Source organism: Clupea harengus, chromosome 14, assembly GCF_900700415.2.
Source record: "Clupea harengus chromosome 14, Ch_v2.0.2, whole genome shotgun sequence".
Lineage (NCBI taxonomy): Eukaryota > Metazoa > Chordata > Actinopteri > Clupeiformes > Clupeidae > Clupea > Clupea harengus.
Window position 1 is genome coordinate 10,255,498 of NC_045165.1, and position 17,500 is coordinate 10,272,997.

Sequence of the window (17,500 nt, forward strand, 5' to 3'; positions counted from 1 at the left end):
AGGCCTTATTTAGAAAATATGGCCTTAGAGGGGGGAGTGTTCATGCTTGGTCGGAGTAAGAATTCGATGTGGCTTATCGCATGCAAGGTAAACTCAAAAAGGATTACAAGTCGCTTCACCTTCATGAAGCCTCTATCTACACACACACACACACACACACACACACACACACACACACACACACACACAACCTTTGCCTCACAGAGTTTTGATTCTCTCAGTAAAACTTCTGAAACTAAAGCACTCGAGCGCTCGTCCAGACGCTCCAGCAGTGACTGTGTGTTTCAGGCTCGCGCTGGTGTTCTTTGAAGGCCATTTATACCACAGCTCACTGGACCTCAGCAGAACCACTCTCCTCCAACTCCATCCTCTCTCCCTTCTTCTCTCTCTCTTTCTCTCTCTCTCTCTCTCTCTCAGTCAGCCTCCCACCCCCTCTCTTTCTCTGTATCTATCTGTCTCTTTCCTGCTCACTCACTCCTTCCTTCTCTCTCTCTCTCTCTCTCTCTCTACCTCTCTCTTTCTCTCTCTCTCTCATTCATAAAAGAGCTTGCCTTTACGATAATATCCCGATGGACTGCAAGGACTTTTCCATAAAGCAATTTCACGGGCGTAAATTACTTACTTTTTTATATGACGTTGACACCCCGCCACACACACCACTAGCCATCCCCCCACCCCCCCACCCCCACCTCCTCTTCTCTTGACTGTCACCAAACGGGGGCACTTTGGGTAAAGGGTATCTGAAAGGTAGGCGCCATTATGGAAGGGATCCAAGTGATTAAAACAAACTGAAGGACGGGGGTGGGGGTGGGGGGGGTGGAGAGGTTGGGCGTGCGTCAGTGAGGGAAGCCATGCTCCAGGCTTGCCCGCGGCTGCTTTACCCAATGCCAGATTAAAGGGGCCGTATTCCTTTTTAAGCCCTGGCAGGGGAAAAAAAACACATGCACACACACACGCACGCGCGCGCGCACACGCACATACACCACACACTCAACTTCAGCAGCTGAATGCTGAACTGTGAGAGCATGAGAAAGAGACCCAAAGAGAAGATAGGTACAGCGAAATGGAGAAACGAGGAAGGGAGAAGACTGAAATGGAGAAAGAGAGAGAAAGAAAGAATGTGGAAAATAGACAGGACAAAGAGACGAGGGAGAGTGAGACAATGCGTGAATGAGAGACAGACAGGAAAGACAAAAGAGAGAGAAAGACTGGACCGAATGCGACAGAGAGCGGGGGGAAACATTAACACTTCATTAACACGAAATCAATAGTGCAAACAGGGCCCTGATTGATTAAATGGCACAGTAAGTGAGAGGGGTTAAAAAATAAGCCACACCTGCAAAGGCGTAGCGTCGGGTGGGGGGGGGGGGGGGGGGTGGAGGGTATTGATGGCGGTGCAGATGAGAGGCCTGTCCAACAGTGAGGAGATGGAGAGCTCTGAGTTCTGGATCTATAGAGCCCGACCGGGGAGACGAGCCAAAGGCCCACGGAACACAGGCAGAGCCAGAAATCATAAAGACCACGGGGTCTCTTTCAGTCGGACTGCATTCAGGCAGCGTCCAGGGAAACACATACAGATCCATTACTGCTGAGGCTTGTTTTCTTATCATTTGAGTGTTATTTGCGACTGTAAATATATATTATATAGAATATATAATGTATACATAGAAGTAAGTGTTATATTTCTTGGGTCACTTTTCAGTAGTGTGCCCTTGTAATTGTGTATTCATTTTTTGGTCACTTAATGCAAGTTTAAACCACTAAAATGACTGGTCTCTTAATGTTCTTTTGAGATTACCAGTCTAGACAGCAACAGTGAATGCAAGGTCCACTGACCACAGTGAAACAATGTGTACATATATATTTAGATATATGCCTATTTAGTAATATTATATTTGTTCATAAAGAAAGCAAACTATAGTCAATTATTTTAGCCCTTGGGACGTCTCCTTAAACAATGCTATTAGTTCCTAATAGTTTTAATTACTAGACTTCTTTTTCTATAAATCACACCCCTCATAGAGCTCTTTTTTATGGAAAGTGTATTTGTAGCCGTAATTAAACTAAGAATTTGAATTTACTACCTCGTTTGGGCTCTGGCTGTTTCTGTTTTAGCACACAATGATTAATGCAGATACATATTGGTTGAGATGGCCGTTTAGCTGTTAATTTAGCCAAATTTATTGCAACCGCTGATGTGTCTTCACTCCAGTGGACCCGGACAAGGGCATTCCACAGGGGGCAGGGGGGGGGGGGGGGGGGGGGGTTGTGAGTGGGTACGGCACACAGGCACAGTGCCCTGCACTGGCGTATCGTGGGCACTGCATCCAGACCTCAGACTGCGGTCTCTCTCTCTCGGACAGCCAGGAGGGTGGTGGTGCCTCCTCAGCTTGACATGCTGGTGTTCCTAGTCTGGCTGTCTGATCTGTGTGTTTAAGCCACAGCTTTAGTTAGTCCATATATGATGCTCTGAGGTCGGAGTGAGATGCAATTGAGAAGACTGGAAACCCAAACTCTCATTGTTTTCGTTATTTCATGAAGTTAGCTGCCTTTGCACATACCCTAATATAAAGAGACCAAGGCCAAATGGGTATTTGGTCGTTTGTCTGATGCTTAAAATCACTGGCTTGTCCCATCAGGACTATGCATAACACCTTTTTACCAGGATTACCACATGCAGCTGATTGTCTTTCCATGCTCTTCTCTCTCTCTCTCTCTCTCTCTCTCTCTCTCGTAGTGATCAACAAAGGTCAGTGTGTGACGAAGTACTACCGCTGGATCCAAAAGAATGGCGGCTACATCTGGATCCAGTCCAGCGCCACCATCTCCTTCAATGCCAAGAACGCCAATGAGAAGAACATCATCTGGGTCAACTATGTGCTCAGGTAAACACTCCCGTCTGACTGAACATTAACTCGTCTTTGTCAGACCGGTGTATGCGTGTGTTTGTTGGGCAGTTGTTGAGGGATCCTCTTCGGCTTCGAGGGAATTTAGCATTTTGCCGAATGGTGGCAGCAGATTGGTTTATCTCCCTCTCCCCCTAACCTCCCCCCTCCCAAGTCCTTTGCTTAATTTCCTCAACCTTTCCTGCACTGAGCAGCGGCTTTGTCAGAGATCATTAGAGAGGGGATGTTCTTTTGGGAGCCAGCGGCGGATCAATCCCGGTGTGAGAAGAATGGAGAGTCTGCCGTGCGCTTCACGCTGCTGCCCACAATCTCCCACAAATGATTTTCTATCGGCAGCGCCAATGGCTGCCTTGTCTCCCCCCCACCCCCCCCCCCCCCCTTGTCGTTCTTTTGTGTTGTGGTTTGTTTGCCTGTGTTTTTTTTACCCTTGTTTGTCCTCATTTTCTCTCCTTTCCCCCCTTCTTCTCAACATCCTACAGCCTCCAGGAGTACAAAGATGTTCCCATGGATATCGCACAGCTCCCCAATCTCCCGGAGAAAGCATCCGAGTCTTCCGAGACCTCCGACTCTGAGTCTGACTTCAAGGATAACTCTGGTACCGTAAGCCCTGTTCCAGTTACACAGACAGCCCAACTATTAATGACCGTGTGGCCTTTTTTTCACATCCTACAACAGCACACAACACACATGCCATATGGGAACGCGGCATTTACCAAATACCCGCCACCGACAGCTGTGCAGGGTGCGAATTCTCTAATCGGCTCCCGTGTAGAATCAACGGGTATTAGTGGGCGATGGCTGCCGGAGCTGGGTGAAGACTTTGTCTTTTTTTTTTCTTCTTCTCCTGGGGACACCTGAGGAGAAGGTGCCAACGCAATGTCCGTTGGCATCGTTGGCACGCGGCCCCCTTCGTGCCGCCCTGACTCTGCCAGCCCGCGTCGGGAAGAGTGTAGAGTGTGTGTGGGGGCGCTGCCAGCTGCAGCCTGGCCAGAATTATCTGTCTCCGTGCAGCTTGAGACTGGCAGCCTGGCCGTGCCACTCCCAGGGGGCACGAGTTGCCAGCACACAAATGAAGCTGTACAATTAGTTCCTGATAAAAAAGCGCAACAGTGCACTACAGCACAGCAGTGTTCCTTCCAGGAGCACAGAGGACAGGGGGCTGGAGGGCAGTGTGTGTGTGTGTGTGTTCATTAAAGCAGGTACTAGAGAAGGATAGAGGAAGTCTAGAAATCTCCAAAATTCTCTCAAAATAAAGCTAAACATTTTTGATGAAGGTACTTAATCTGATGTTACTGTGTCAGTGAAAATGTGTCATTAAAACCTGAGGACAGTAATGACAGACATTCATCACTAACTCTCGTTCTTCCTGTTTTCAGAGGACAACGAGAACAACTCTAAGTCGGACCGCAAGGGCAACCGGTCGTCGGAGAACAGCGAGGACCCAGGGCCCGACAGCAAGAAGCAGCCGCGGCAGCCATCGCAGGAGCAGGAGATGCGGCGCCAGGAGGAAGGCGACAGCTCCAGCAACCCAGAGAGCCAGGACAGCGAGGACAGCATGGAGCCGTCCGACTGTGAGACCGAGAGCAAGGAGGGCCGCCTGGGCCGCCTCGGGGGTCTCCACATCAAGGTGGAGCACTACGGCGACGCGGAGACCCTGGAGCTGCACGACTCCAACTCCTCGTCGTCTGAGGAGGAGGAGGAGGATGATGAGGATGACGACGACGCGGAAGAGGACGACGATGATCACGGGGGGCTCAGCCCAAAGGATTGTGGGATGGGCGTGACGGAGCTGGCCGGCTCGGCTGCCAGCAAACACCAGAAGCGCAAGAAGAGGCGGAAAAAGCAAAAGTGGAACAGGAGGCAACGCATGCGGCTCACATCCAACGACCCCGCCAGCCCCCCCGCCGTGGACCCCAGCGTGCTGGGCGAGCAGCCACCGCTCCTGCCTCTGCCGTCGCCCGCCAGCGCCTCTGTGCTGAAGATCAAGACGGAGATGTCGGAGCCCATCAACTTTGACAATGACAGCAGCATCTGGAACTTCCCGCCCAACCGCGAGATCTCACGGAACGAGTCGCCCTACAGCATGACCAAGCCCCACGCCCCCGGCACCGAGCCCTTCCCGTCCCCACAGGGGTCCTCAGGGCTCCAGGTGACCATCCCTGATTCGGTCCTCACCCCTCCCGGGACAGACGGTGGTGGAGGCGGTGGCGCTAGGAAACCGGGCTTCAACGGCAACGGCAACGGCAACAACGCCGGCACTCCCAACTCCACCTCGAGCGTCGGATCCAACTTAGCCCCGCTGTCAAGTTCCTCCTCCTCCGACCCGCTCTCCCCGCCCCTGTCGGCATCTCCGCGGGACAAGCAGCATGGCGGCACGCCCACCACCTCCTCCTCCTCCTCCTCCTCAGGCGGCGGTGCTGGCAGCGGCTCTCTGCTCTACAGCGGCGACCTGGAGGCCCTGCAGCGGCTGCAGGCCGGCAACATGGTCCTGCCGCTGGTGCACCGCGTCACGGCCACCAGTCCCTCGGCGTCCGCCCCCCGCGTCTACACCACGGGCACCATTCGCTACGCCCCAGCCGACGTCACGCTGGCCATGCAGGGCGCCAACCTGCTGGCACCCAACGCGCACGCCATGAACTTCGTGGACGTCAACAGCCCCGGCTTTACCATCGACCCCAAGACGCCCATGGAGATGCTGTATCACCACGTGCATCGGCTCAATATGTCGGGCCCGTTCGGCGGCGCCGTCACCGGGGCGAGCCTCACGCAGATGCCCGCCGCCAACGTCTTCACCACAGCCGAGGGCCTCTTTTCCACCCTCCCCTTCCCAGTCTACAGCAACGGCATCCACGCCACGCAGACTCTCGACCGCAAGGAGGACTGAAGCCCACCAACCCCGAGACCACGTTACTGTGTTAACGACTGTGTTACTAGACTCTTTTTCGAGAGAGACAGAAAAAATAACGAACAAAAAATAAAAGACGCAAAACTGTGTTTTCAAGTGGGAGACTGTGAGTAATGTAAAAGGACATTTGAAATAATTCTAGCACTTTGAATTTCGAGCAATTGCGCTTGTTGAATTGAAATGTATGGTCCCCCTTCACCTTCTCCCTCCCCTTCCTCCTCCTCACTTCCCACATCTTTTTCTATCTTTCTATCTCCCATCTTTTCTCTCTTTCTAGATCTTCTCTTTCTATCTCTTTCTTACCTCCCTGCTGTCTAGGTTGTCAGTGACATTTTTCTCCGAATGGACTAAACTGACAATTCCTTTTTGTCTCCAGAGAACTCACACCAGTGGGGTTACGGACTTCTCTGGAGGCAGAATGAGGTGTACTTTTCATTTGAGTCGATTGTGTTGCATCTCTACTCGGATGCCTTGTATATTTAAAGGTGACTGAAGTGGATGTCAGCAGAAGAAAAAAAAAATACGAGAAACTGTGATTGTTTCAAAACCATATCTTGATGTGATCAAGGTTGATGATGACAAAAAGGATGTTGCCCTATTTGACCTAGTTGAAGGGGTTCATGATTCTTTCTAAATGAGGGAATTAGTATTTTAGAAATTAATGTTTTGTTTTCCTTTTTTTTATAGTTCAGATTTAACTTGCAAATCATACATTTACTAAAACAAGCAATTTCAGCCGGGTATTGACCTGTGAATAGAATGTTACTGCAACAACAATTACAACAAAAAATGGAACAGGTCGGTGCATGATATGGTATCTCCCACTTCCATGTTCTCCTTTGCAGATCCATGGTGCTACCATCCGATGACCCCTCACTCAGTTGACCGGTATAGGCACTGTTCTAGGGCTAGAGATGTACGATGGTTCGGGAAGATTTTTCTAGAACAGTCCAAACCTCTTGACCCCAATATTTTGTTTTCAATCCCTACTACCTACCCAAACATCCATCTCATACCCATTCCTAGTCGACTGTTGGCTGAGCTCAATGTAATTGGGCGCTAGAAAGACAAAAAGGAGCAGGTTGGGTTTTTGTTGTTGTTTTTTTTTTTTTAAACGTTTGAAGTGAATCACTTACTCTCTCAGTCTAGCTGAGACTAAAGACTTGAAAATGAATGTTAAATATGAAACAGGCTCCCTACCCCCCCTTCTCTCTTGAAGATTTTTTTTTCTTTTTTCCTTTCATTAAAACTCTCCCTTTGTTATCTAAAGCCCAGCATCTCTGCCGACCATCTCCCCACCAAGCGGTTTCCTTCCACTGTACACTCAGACTCTGAAATCACATATCAAGGATGTTGATACAAGGACATGCATTTCAGTCGGAAATGTAAAAGAATTCGTTTTTGGAAAAAAATATCACATTCCTGATTTTTTTCCCACCGTTGCCAAACAATATATGATTTTCTTTCACAGATTGGTGTTAAAACACTGTGATTTTTTGTCGTTTAAGAGAAAAAAAAAAGAAAATGATAGTAATAAAATTGAAAAATACTGTCACTTCATCCTTTGGCAGCCATCCATCCAGTCATCTATTACCAAGCGTGAAATCCGTAAACGTGTACAATGTGTAAGTGTCACTGGCTGTCAGTTTCCATAGCGATTTCAGTGTGTGTTACTATATGCAGTATATACCGAGCTGATGTAGCTGTTTCGTCCTTTGTCTTCTCTGTGCTTTCTCTAGTCCGGGGTTGGCCACGGGGGTGGGGGGGGCTGCAGTGGTCCCCCCTCCCTCTCCATTCCCCTCTGCAGTCTTAGTGAACCAGTTGAGGTTAGTGGATTTTGTGTGGTGGCCTTCCCAAATGTAGTGTCACCTTTTTTGCTGCTTTCCTTTCGTCTGTACTCCCTTTTTTCTGTTACCTGCTATTGCTTTGCTGTCGTGTAGTCTTACAGACCTCTCTTTCTCTCGGAGAAAAAAGACTCTTAACTAGCTCAAAGGTTTATGGAGCCATTTCTTGCCACTGAGGAATTCTGGGATTGCAGTTTCCAGCTTGCATTTACTCTATGAAAATTACGACAAAAAAAAAAAAGTAGCATTTAGATTTAACGACTAGACTGGAACCATACAAGCCTCAGTTGCGAACACATTCCCAGAGTCCCTTGTGCTTCTTGTATGCATTGGGTGTATTTCATTGGTTTCCACCAAACCTGTTGACTTCAAGGACCCTGCAACTCACAGGAATTAATAAAAAAAAAATGTTCATGGTAGTATTTCAGGACAATAAACAATTTTAAAGATTTCTAAAGAGATAAAAAAAAATATTTCGCACTATAAATCTATTTTTATAGGTGTTTTGGAATTGCATGTTTAATAAGTTGACTGTTTTGGTTTACTTGATTTTGTTCGGTCCAGCAGCTTTGTCGAAGTTAAGTGTTTTTTAGTCTGTCCAGCAAAGGGAGGGATTCCTTCGTCTTTTTAACCGAATCAGGCTTTGCTCATCAGGAATAAAAAATGTCTGTGGTTTGTTTCTGTAAAGATGTTGCTGTTAACTCAAACCCAGGTCGTGAAATAAATGTTTTTAGACAAAAAAAAAAGTGACAAAAAAAAAATGACAGGGTGGATTGTTACCTTACAGAGCGGTTGCAGGAGAGCTTTTGGTGTCCAACAGACGAGAAAGAAAAAAAAGGGATCCTAGCGTTCAGCATTTTCTACGTAGCAAAGCAATGATGGGGTTTGGGAGACGAGAGAGGGGCAGCTCCGGAAACAGACACAGTGGACCAGGAAATACACCCATATGTTACAAACAGAGCAGCTGGACGAGCTGCTTCAATGTTTTTCTGTGTTGTGTCAAAAATGATTGCTGGTGATTTAATCTTAAACTAATCTCAGCTGCTGTCAGATAAATAGTGTTTAAAAATGACAATATGAAAAATCACTTCATTACCTGTGACAAACTGTGTCTGTGTTTTTAACTATTTCTTGTACAATTATACAGATTCTTTTATGAGGAACTTGGTGCCAAGTAGGAAAAAAAACTATGGGAGAAAAGGGGTTTCTCTTAGTCTCAATGTTAACAGTGTTATAAATTCTAAAAAGCGAACAAATTAAAATATTAAAAAAGAGAAAAAAAACTATGGTACATTTTTATTTTATTTTTTTGTTTGTTTTGTTTTTGTTTTCAGAGGAAAACATGAACTAACTTAAGCTAACTTTGAGTGCCTGGCTTATTTTTTGAAAAACATCTTTTTTTGTTTGTTTTTCATTGACCATGAATAATGCTGCAACTCAGAATTGTACATACTTCATTTTACAACAGGGTTCTTTTATACTTTTGTAGGTTTTCATTCAGTTTCAAAAGAAACATGTCATACATGGTTGTCTTTCTGTAACACGGTTTTTTTACCATCTTACAGGTGCCATATTCATAATAAACTTCTCTTGGATTTGTCAAACTGGCATCCTTTCTTTGGCATTTAACCATCCCAGGCAAACGCCACACACTTCAGTGACTGGCTAGATTTTTCTTTCTTTCTTTCCTCCTTTCTTTCTTACCTCTTGCTTTCCCTCTTTTCTTGCTTCATTCTTTTCCTTCAGCCTTCAGCCTTCAATTTATTTGTTTATTTTTTTTACAAAAGGAGCTGTGCTATTCCTTACTATTCTGTATCCGAAGCCCTGCTTGGTTTCTTCTTCTGTGGTGGGGCAAACATTGAGACTTATCCTCTCTTTCAGGTACAGTGCGATCACTATGGGGAGCCAGAGGGGGGGGGGGGGGAGTCTGTGGCTGACCTCAGTGACGGCTCTCCCCCGGTCTCTGTTGGTTGAGGTTCACAAATGTCAGTCTGAGTGACCACTGGCCCCCTTGGCTCCTACAGGTGGAAGGGGGGGGGGGGGGTCATTGTGACCGAGTGTGGGGGGGGGAGAACTTCAGCGGGGGCAGCACGGGTATCTCTAGAGCTACACCATACCTCTTGATAATCTTAGCTAGACTTTTTTCGATGACATTGTGCAGATCCGCCATGCAATGTGCGCCATCATCCAGTATACATACCATACTGATTCCACTGTAACTCTTGCGGCAAAGCTAAATAAATGGGGAGAAAGAAAACGTACCATTTTAATAGTGTTTTGTTTTAAATATTTCATGTCTGACTGTAGGCTGCATTTAAAATACATACTCGCACATATGAAGTCTATACATATTTTACAGGTGAATTTTTTTATCTGAGGATTTCTCCATTGGTTGCTTTGAAAAGCTGATTCTTGCCCAGCGCTGTTCTTCTCCTTACCTTTGAACAGTGGATTGTGTCTTTGTTCAAAGGTGTACCGCCTTAACACCCAATCTTTTTGCACTTTTTTTTTTCTTCTTCTTTTTCCCCCCTGTCAAATTCAGTGCAGCCCATCTCTCGTTCCATCCTTTCCCCTGACTCGAAGCGGGAGTGGGAGGTCACCGCCAAAGCCCGGCCAGGAAAATTCAACCAACTTTAAATATTTTACGCACTTTCAAATGAAGCTCATGAATGATAGATCATAGGATAGAGGAGGAGAGAGAGCGAGAGAGGAGAAAAAAAAACACACTCCAACCTGAAGCCCCTCTAATGACCTCCAGCTGTCCATCTTCAGCTCTATGTCCATATTTGGAAGGCGAGAGAGGTGTTTATGGTCCGCAAGGCAAATTCATTAGGTCAACTCTGTGTCTCTCTCTCACCTGTGTCCTTACTGAAGTCATCATGTGCATGCATGAGCACCTGGAGATGTTTTCAAAAACATTCAGAAATGCTTTGTGCACTGTTGTGAAATCTACTAGCCTATTGTATACTTTGAGTGTAAATATTTTGTAAATGTTCTGTCGTTACACGTCAGTTCCTTATGGCATTTTAAAATACATTACATTTATGTCAGCATTTTGTTATTTCATGGGATCACATAACACAAAAAACTATTAAATGACCTTAAAAGTGCAGGTTTCAATTTTTGTAGCCGAAAAATAAAAACACTTGAGAAAAATGACAAAGTAATTCTGAAGGAATACTGAATATAATGTCCTCATGTGTTCAGTCTGTATATGTTTTTATTCTTTGTTTTTCGTCTGTTAATATTTCCCAATGGCCTGAAAAATGCATGCAATAATATATATATATATATATATAATAGACACAAGATGCATAGAATTCACATGAATACTGGTAGACTCTGCTTCTCAGTCAGGTTTTTAAGGTAAATTCTCAGTGTAGAGGCCTTTCATGTTTTGCAACAAAAACCTTAAAGCTGTGCCTTAACAAAAATACAAAACACACAAAAGAATCTCTTTATAACTTCCATCCACATGCCTATAACCTCACACTTTCAAACGCATCACCTTGAAGGTTCCAAAAAAGTACTTGCACATTCAGAAACATTTTATAACATTCAGAAAACCTTGTCACCTACAAACTGAGACACTTCTGAAAGTCAAGATCTTCTCAGAACTCCTGGATGAAATACCAGAATTTTTCACAGAGAGAGAGTGACACCTAGTGTAGTAGTTTGGTACTCACAACCAAATAGTATCCCTTTCCGTTTCAACACACTGGGTCTTCCTTTTACTAGAAAACCTCATTTCAATTGTGATTCATTTATTTTATTTCAATAATTGTATTACATTTAATCAAACCAATCTATTATAACTACATTTGCATTTCTTACAAATTATCTAACACAAGATGACAAACCTCCTTAATACAACTCTACATTTCTGCATTATTACCTGTATTAAAATTCTGAAAATCGATTTCTAAAAACCTAAAATACTTTTATCCTATTTGTCTAAATAGCCTGGAGTGTGTGTGTGTGTGTTTGTGTATGCAGGCGTGTTTTCATTACGTGTTCAATTATCAGTACTATGCTATTTAAGCTTGGTTTGCATTTTTGGACAAAACAACACAGAGACATATTTTAGCGAGAAAAAACTCTATCTTTATTTCAATCCACACCACACAAGCGGTCACGAATCCAAACAAACATGCCCACCCACAGGGCACACGTCCACACTAACACAGCATTGCTGACCCGCATGCAAGCCGACCCCCGGAATCTCAGTGCATCATATGAACCATGGCGGGCAACAGTTAAGAGGCACACACAGGCTGTGAACAAGATCAGTGTTGGTTATGACGGCACATTCACATCAGCCTACGCAGTGGAGGATAAGAGACTACATGATAACGCGTGTCTAACCCCTACGCAGACAAATCTTGGCAACGAAGTAAACCGTAAACAAAGCGGGTCACATAAATCTTTTAATCAATAAACCAGTGATTGATCAATAATATTCACGGTCTGCACTACTAGTCATTGGGGAAAAAAAGCAACACAACAAAATCAAATAGGCAATGCCGGTAGTAATCTTTTCAAACTGTAACATGTCTCATTCTGACACTATGATTTTTCAGAAGTGATTACATTAACAAATTAGCAGTGCTTCTACCACAGGCATAGATCATATCCAACCAGATAATCAAGACAAGCATTCATAGTAAAAATCTCTGTGTGTGTATTTAATTTAAAATAATATGTTATTTAGTTAACATTATTAATAATGGTCTATTTTACCATGAAGGCCTTCGTAAATAAATCTTCCATTACAGGAACATTTTTCAGGGCACCATTTGTCATTCAGACTGAATTATCATCAGCTCTGTATTTTCAGAGCTTCAGTGACCTGTTCTCCCAACAGGTCAACATGAAGCGAAAGGTACAGTTTCAATTTGTGAATCCCAGTAGACGTCACTGTCTAGTGTCAAATTGAAAAGAACGGCACACTGATACAAACAAGACAAAACCAGCCCCAGTCCACATTATCACACATTAATGACAAAAAAAACTGATACCCTGTCTGAGAATAAATGTGTAATGCACAGTAGAAATGCACAAGTGCAACTTCCAGAAAGTTCCTGCAAACTAAATCATTGATTCCTTCCTGTCTTCCCCCCTTGCTGTCTAATGATAAAGAGGGGGGGTGGGGGGGGGGTGTACCATGAGGGTGCGTGGGGCCAAGTGCAGAGAGCGGGACAGACTCAGCTCACGGGGAGAGGGAGAATACTGAGCGTCTCGGAGACCCTCGCTGACTTTCACCGCTTCCTGATCCGGAGTAGCGGCACATGCGCTCACTTTAGTCCACGCTAACGTCTGCGGATCACGGCGCGTTGCCCTCCGGCGCCGAGGAGCCTGGAAGAGGATTTCATCAGGTCAGTACAAGAAGATTCAACGCTCATCGGGACCAAGAGTCGTCCCAGTAAAGGAATAAAATATAGTTGACAAAAGCTAGGAAAATAAAAAAAGACACCAAGGGAACACGATAAAGAATGATACAAAATATTGCAGCTACATTTTTTGCATTATTGCAAAACATTAACGTACTGGGATATTTATTAAAGTATTATCAGAATACTTATTTCAGCATTTGGTACATGTATATGGATACTACATTCAAGATTGGATCAAAGTCACTCAGTCGTACCAGTCAAATCTCTGAATCTTCTTTTTGCTGCAGCCCTTTCCTCCGAGTCAAAATACCACACAGTGATGGCATACCTGTAAAAGAAAACATTCACGTTTGACCATACACTATATTTTCATATACCATTGTTTGCCAGCACTGATCCAAATGGGTCACGACGGATGGGCAAATTATTTGGTGTGATTATTTTGAAAAATGTACTGATAATATATAGACTACTGCTGAAGGAAACTATATATTTTAGTGGTTTCATCCCTTTAGACCCATCCATGGCTATACTTCATTGATATCAATTTCAATGTTGTATGTGTCTCTGCTAGTATATCAAGGTTATATTGCGTTATATCTATTCATGTGTAATATTTGGACGCATCATTGTTTCAACCACTTTCTAAAAAAGCCATCCTCATCATCTGTACTTTCTTGAAATCAAGGCAATGAAAGTGTTGACATAGTGTGTGAGGAGGGTGGACACCCAGTGGCGACGTAAAAATGGATGCTATATGCAATGCCATCAAAGTGTCACTAAGGGGCAGTATACATACAAATAACAACACCGAATGTGGAACAGGTTGCTATATGCAATGCCACCAAAGTGTCACTAAGGGGCAGTGTCTAGACAAATAACAACACCGAATGTGGAACAGGTTGTAAACTGAAAGTTATCGCTTTGATTTGAGTTCACTTTTCATGGTATTCTTGCACGGGTCCAGTATAAAAAAAAATTTATTAAAAAAAACATATAATAATGTTTTCATAAAATAGTAGAGCTTTGTGGCTCCATGAAAATATTTCTCCAATTTGCAATATCTATATTGCATATGTCTAGTCCAAACTGAGAGACTGGGTGTAATATAGAATCAGGTTATAAATAGCAATGGCCTTATCTGTCATGACACCTGTTACTTCCCCTTAATGTACATTTACCCGATGCTCCACTGCTCCTAACCTGACACCCACTAGTTACAGTAGCTAATCATTTTCATTACATTTATGTCTATAATATGGGTGAAAAAACACACCTTCTTATGTCAAATTACACACCACACACCCAGCCACAACCTACTACACTGGCATTAAACACACCTTATTATGTCAAATTACACACCACACACCCAGCCACAACCTACTACATTGGCATTTTCCAACACAAGAATGATTGTCAACCAGTAAGCAAAATGCTACAGAATGCACCTAAGATTTAAAGATGTGGCCCACAATTCTGGCAATAGGTTGTTCAACAGACAATCAAATTACACCCCTCCTTTCCGTGATCCACAAGCAGCACAATGATTGGCTGGAATTGTGTATGGCTCAGTCCGAGCCACCTTGTTTGTTTCCCATTTACAGAGCCAGAGCAGTGTATGAACATCTGACTTTTTTTTTTGTGCACACACAGAGCGGACAACTAGAGCCTAGAGGACCATGAGAAGCAATTTGCTGAATTTGACAAAAGGTGTAGGGGATAAGAATCGCAAACTCTACCTTTAATGTATTATATTTCTGCCATCTCAAAATAAATATCAAACATGGGAAAATACAAAACCTTAGAGAGAGCACACTAACTCGTGTCAAAATGTCTGACAGGGAAGCAAATTCTATCCAATATTGACTTTTAAGATGAAACATTATCACATGATTCTTGAATGGGAAATGTTTTAAGGAGCAGAGGTAAACTTAAAGCCATAAATTATTCTGAACTTGGGAGTGATATTTGTCCGTGCGAGACTAGATTAATAGGATTCCTTACTAACCCCATTCATTGAATATTACAGTAGAAATATAGTACAGCACAATTAATGCCAACAGTATTTCGTATTTTAGGTTTAACAGGTTACTGGACACCAATGTCAAGGATTGATGGGTGTCTTGACCCCAGTGTTAATATTTCAGTCTGGGATGGGATCCTCACCTTTCAGCATAGGACGGCTGGACCTCATGGGGGTTTCGACGGTCGGACCAAAACAGAAGCAGCCGGTCGAACAGGGGCTCAACGTCTGCCACGTAAGATTTGCCTTCTGGAAAGATGCGCAGAATTCCTCCATGCTCCTGAGGGGCAAATGAAGGTCAATATGCATGAGTGACGTTCATAAGCTTTGATACATGCACAACTATTGTTTAAATACAGGTTTGAATTCATATTAAGCTGCAGTAATGTGCACCAAAGTCACTTTTAAACATGAATATCACTGATTTATCACTAACATATATTTCTAAATACTGGTTAAAATATATTGGTGAGATTAATGAATACAAATTTCATGTTTCAATTTCATGTTTTAATGTTAAATACAAATGTTCATATATTGATGTAAGGATAGAAGTTTTAAATGTTTACATTTTAGCGGCCATGTGAAAGACCTTTTTTGTAGGAAAAATGCAAGTAATACTGCAAATACACCACTACAGAACAGAGATGGCCAGAGATGGGCAGTAATTAAATTAATTTCATATTTAATTACTTTTGAGGATTTTGTCATTTGTATTTAGTTGGACAGCAAAAAAATAACAAAACACTTTAAGCTTGTATTTGTGTATCTTAAATACTTAAAATACATGACTTAATATGTCATTTTTTATACCAAGGTTTAAACTGTAGAAGGAAAATCTATAACAATTAGTCTAATCACAGTCTTTGGCTAAATGCAAATGAATCGCGTGTCCTGTCAGGTCCAGCAAGCAATTTTTTTTTTTACAGTTTTTACAGTTATTGTTTTCCCACCCATATTCTCCGAAGACCCTACCCCTATGCCTCTTCTCTGCCTCTGATTGGCTCGGACCCTACCCCTATGCCTCTTCTCTGCCTCTGTTCATGTACTCGTAGATGCGTAAAGTATAACACTAGCCTTAGGTATTCAGCAACACGCTCTTGTGCTCTGCATTGTACTCATTGTGTTCCTTGTGACCAGAAGCTTGAAGAAAGAAGCTGCTTTGGAGTTACAGTATGTCATCAAAAATCAGATATTGCTTGCTAGGGCAAGCTATTGAACGACACTAAAGTACAAACAGATGCTAAAAATGTGATACATTTCATGAGCATGTATATTTTGATGCATTTGTGCCCATCTCTGGCAACATAATGGCTACCAACCTTGGCGTTCCAGTTTTTATTCAGGTAGTAGATGCAGGTAACACAGCGGCCGTCTCCGTTGGGGTTATCTACATGCTTCACATAACCAGTGCCATTTCCTGGATAGCAGGCAACCATTGCCTAAAGAACAGAAAAAAACAGACATAGAATTTTTAATTTTATTTTGTTCTTGCATGCATAAAGCTACAGTATATGTGAACCCTCTTCACTTCCTATATATTCCTAGTGTTCCGGGTCTCCTATTTTAACCAATGTGTATCAGGACAGTGAACTTATTGCGAATGCACAAACAACTGCTATATTATTATTCTGACATACTCATGTATCATATATAAAAACCCTTTTATATACTCAACCATAATAGTATTGTAATATAATTGTATGGATTTAGATATTGAAGCAAGAACAAGTCAAAGCCAGGGGAGAGAAAGGAAAGAGAAAGTGGAGACGGGGCAGTCAGTTCTCTTTTGGCTTTAGTGTGGTCTGAAAAGGGGAAGACTCAGTTCAGTGACTCACACAGAGAGCTCTATTGTCTCCGGCACATGATGCAATGCATGTCATGAAAAACTTCAATGGAACACCAATATCTGCACGTACACATTTCTCCTAGTTATAAACTGAATTACATGAAAGGAAAAGAAAAACATGACAACAAACAACCCTTGTCATCATAAATCAATCAGAGTTTCAACAAAGAAGATAACGCACCTAGAGGCCCCTGCAAAAGGGGAAAACTACAAGAGCTTATACTTAACATTGGTGAGAGTTAATGTGAACAACACTGAGTGAGTGCTGGCCAGTTGGCATCATGTACCCGAGCCCCTAGTCAGATCATATCAAACAGGAAGTGAATGACAGTGTGTACGGGCAGACTGGCTAACTGGTGAATTGCAAAAGGACGTGTGTGTAAGTGTGTGTTTTTGTTTTTAAAACGCCATTTTAGTGTGCCAAGTGTGTATCCTTTTTTATTCCTGGACTTTGATACAAGTAATAGCCTAATCCTTAGTAGCTATTGTGATAACTTCCTCAGATAGTCGTACTTTTGATAGTGATAAACTGATAACTTCATGATAACTGATAACAGCTTGTTTGGGGGAAAGTGTCTAA

At 43.4% G+C, this 17,500-nt stretch overlaps 2 protein-coding genes across 5 annotated transcripts in view; one reads left to right on the forward strand and one right to left on the reverse strand.

Annotated features, from left to right (window-relative positions):
* The window catches only part of LOC105899592 (neuronal PAS domain-containing protein 3), a 259,062-nt gene extending 249,803 nt beyond the window's left edge, over positions 1-9,259 (forward strand). For all 3 annotated transcript variants that reach the window (XM_031579734.1, XM_031579735.1, XM_031579736.1), the window contains exons 10-12: positions 2,738-2,885; positions 3,386-3,501; positions 4,283-9,259. In XM_031579734.1, the coding sequence (XP_031435594.1) occupies positions 2,738-2,885; positions 3,386-3,501; positions 4,283-5,790 (1,772 nt within the window). In that variant the 3' untranslated portion in view covers positions 5,791-9,259. The remainder of the gene's footprint in view (positions 1-2,737; positions 2,886-3,385; positions 3,502-4,282) is intronic.
* A 2,477-nt stretch (positions 9,260-11,736) lies between these two features.
* The window catches only part of egln3 (egl-9 family hypoxia-inducible factor 3), a 12,115-nt gene continuing 6,351 nt past the window's right edge, over positions 11,737-17,500 (reverse strand). For both annotated transcript variants that reach the window (XM_012826797.3, XM_012826798.3), the window contains exons 2-5: positions 16,394-16,513; positions 15,215-15,351; positions 13,303-13,376; positions 11,737-13,010 (exon numbers count right to left, since the gene is read on the reverse strand). In XM_012826797.3, coding sequence (XP_012682251.1) covers positions 12,979-13,010; positions 13,303-13,376; positions 15,215-15,351; positions 16,394-16,513 — 363 coding nt within the window. In that variant the 3' untranslated portion in view covers positions 11,737-12,978. The remainder of the gene's footprint in view (positions 13,011-13,302; positions 13,377-15,214; positions 15,352-16,393; positions 16,514-17,500) is intronic.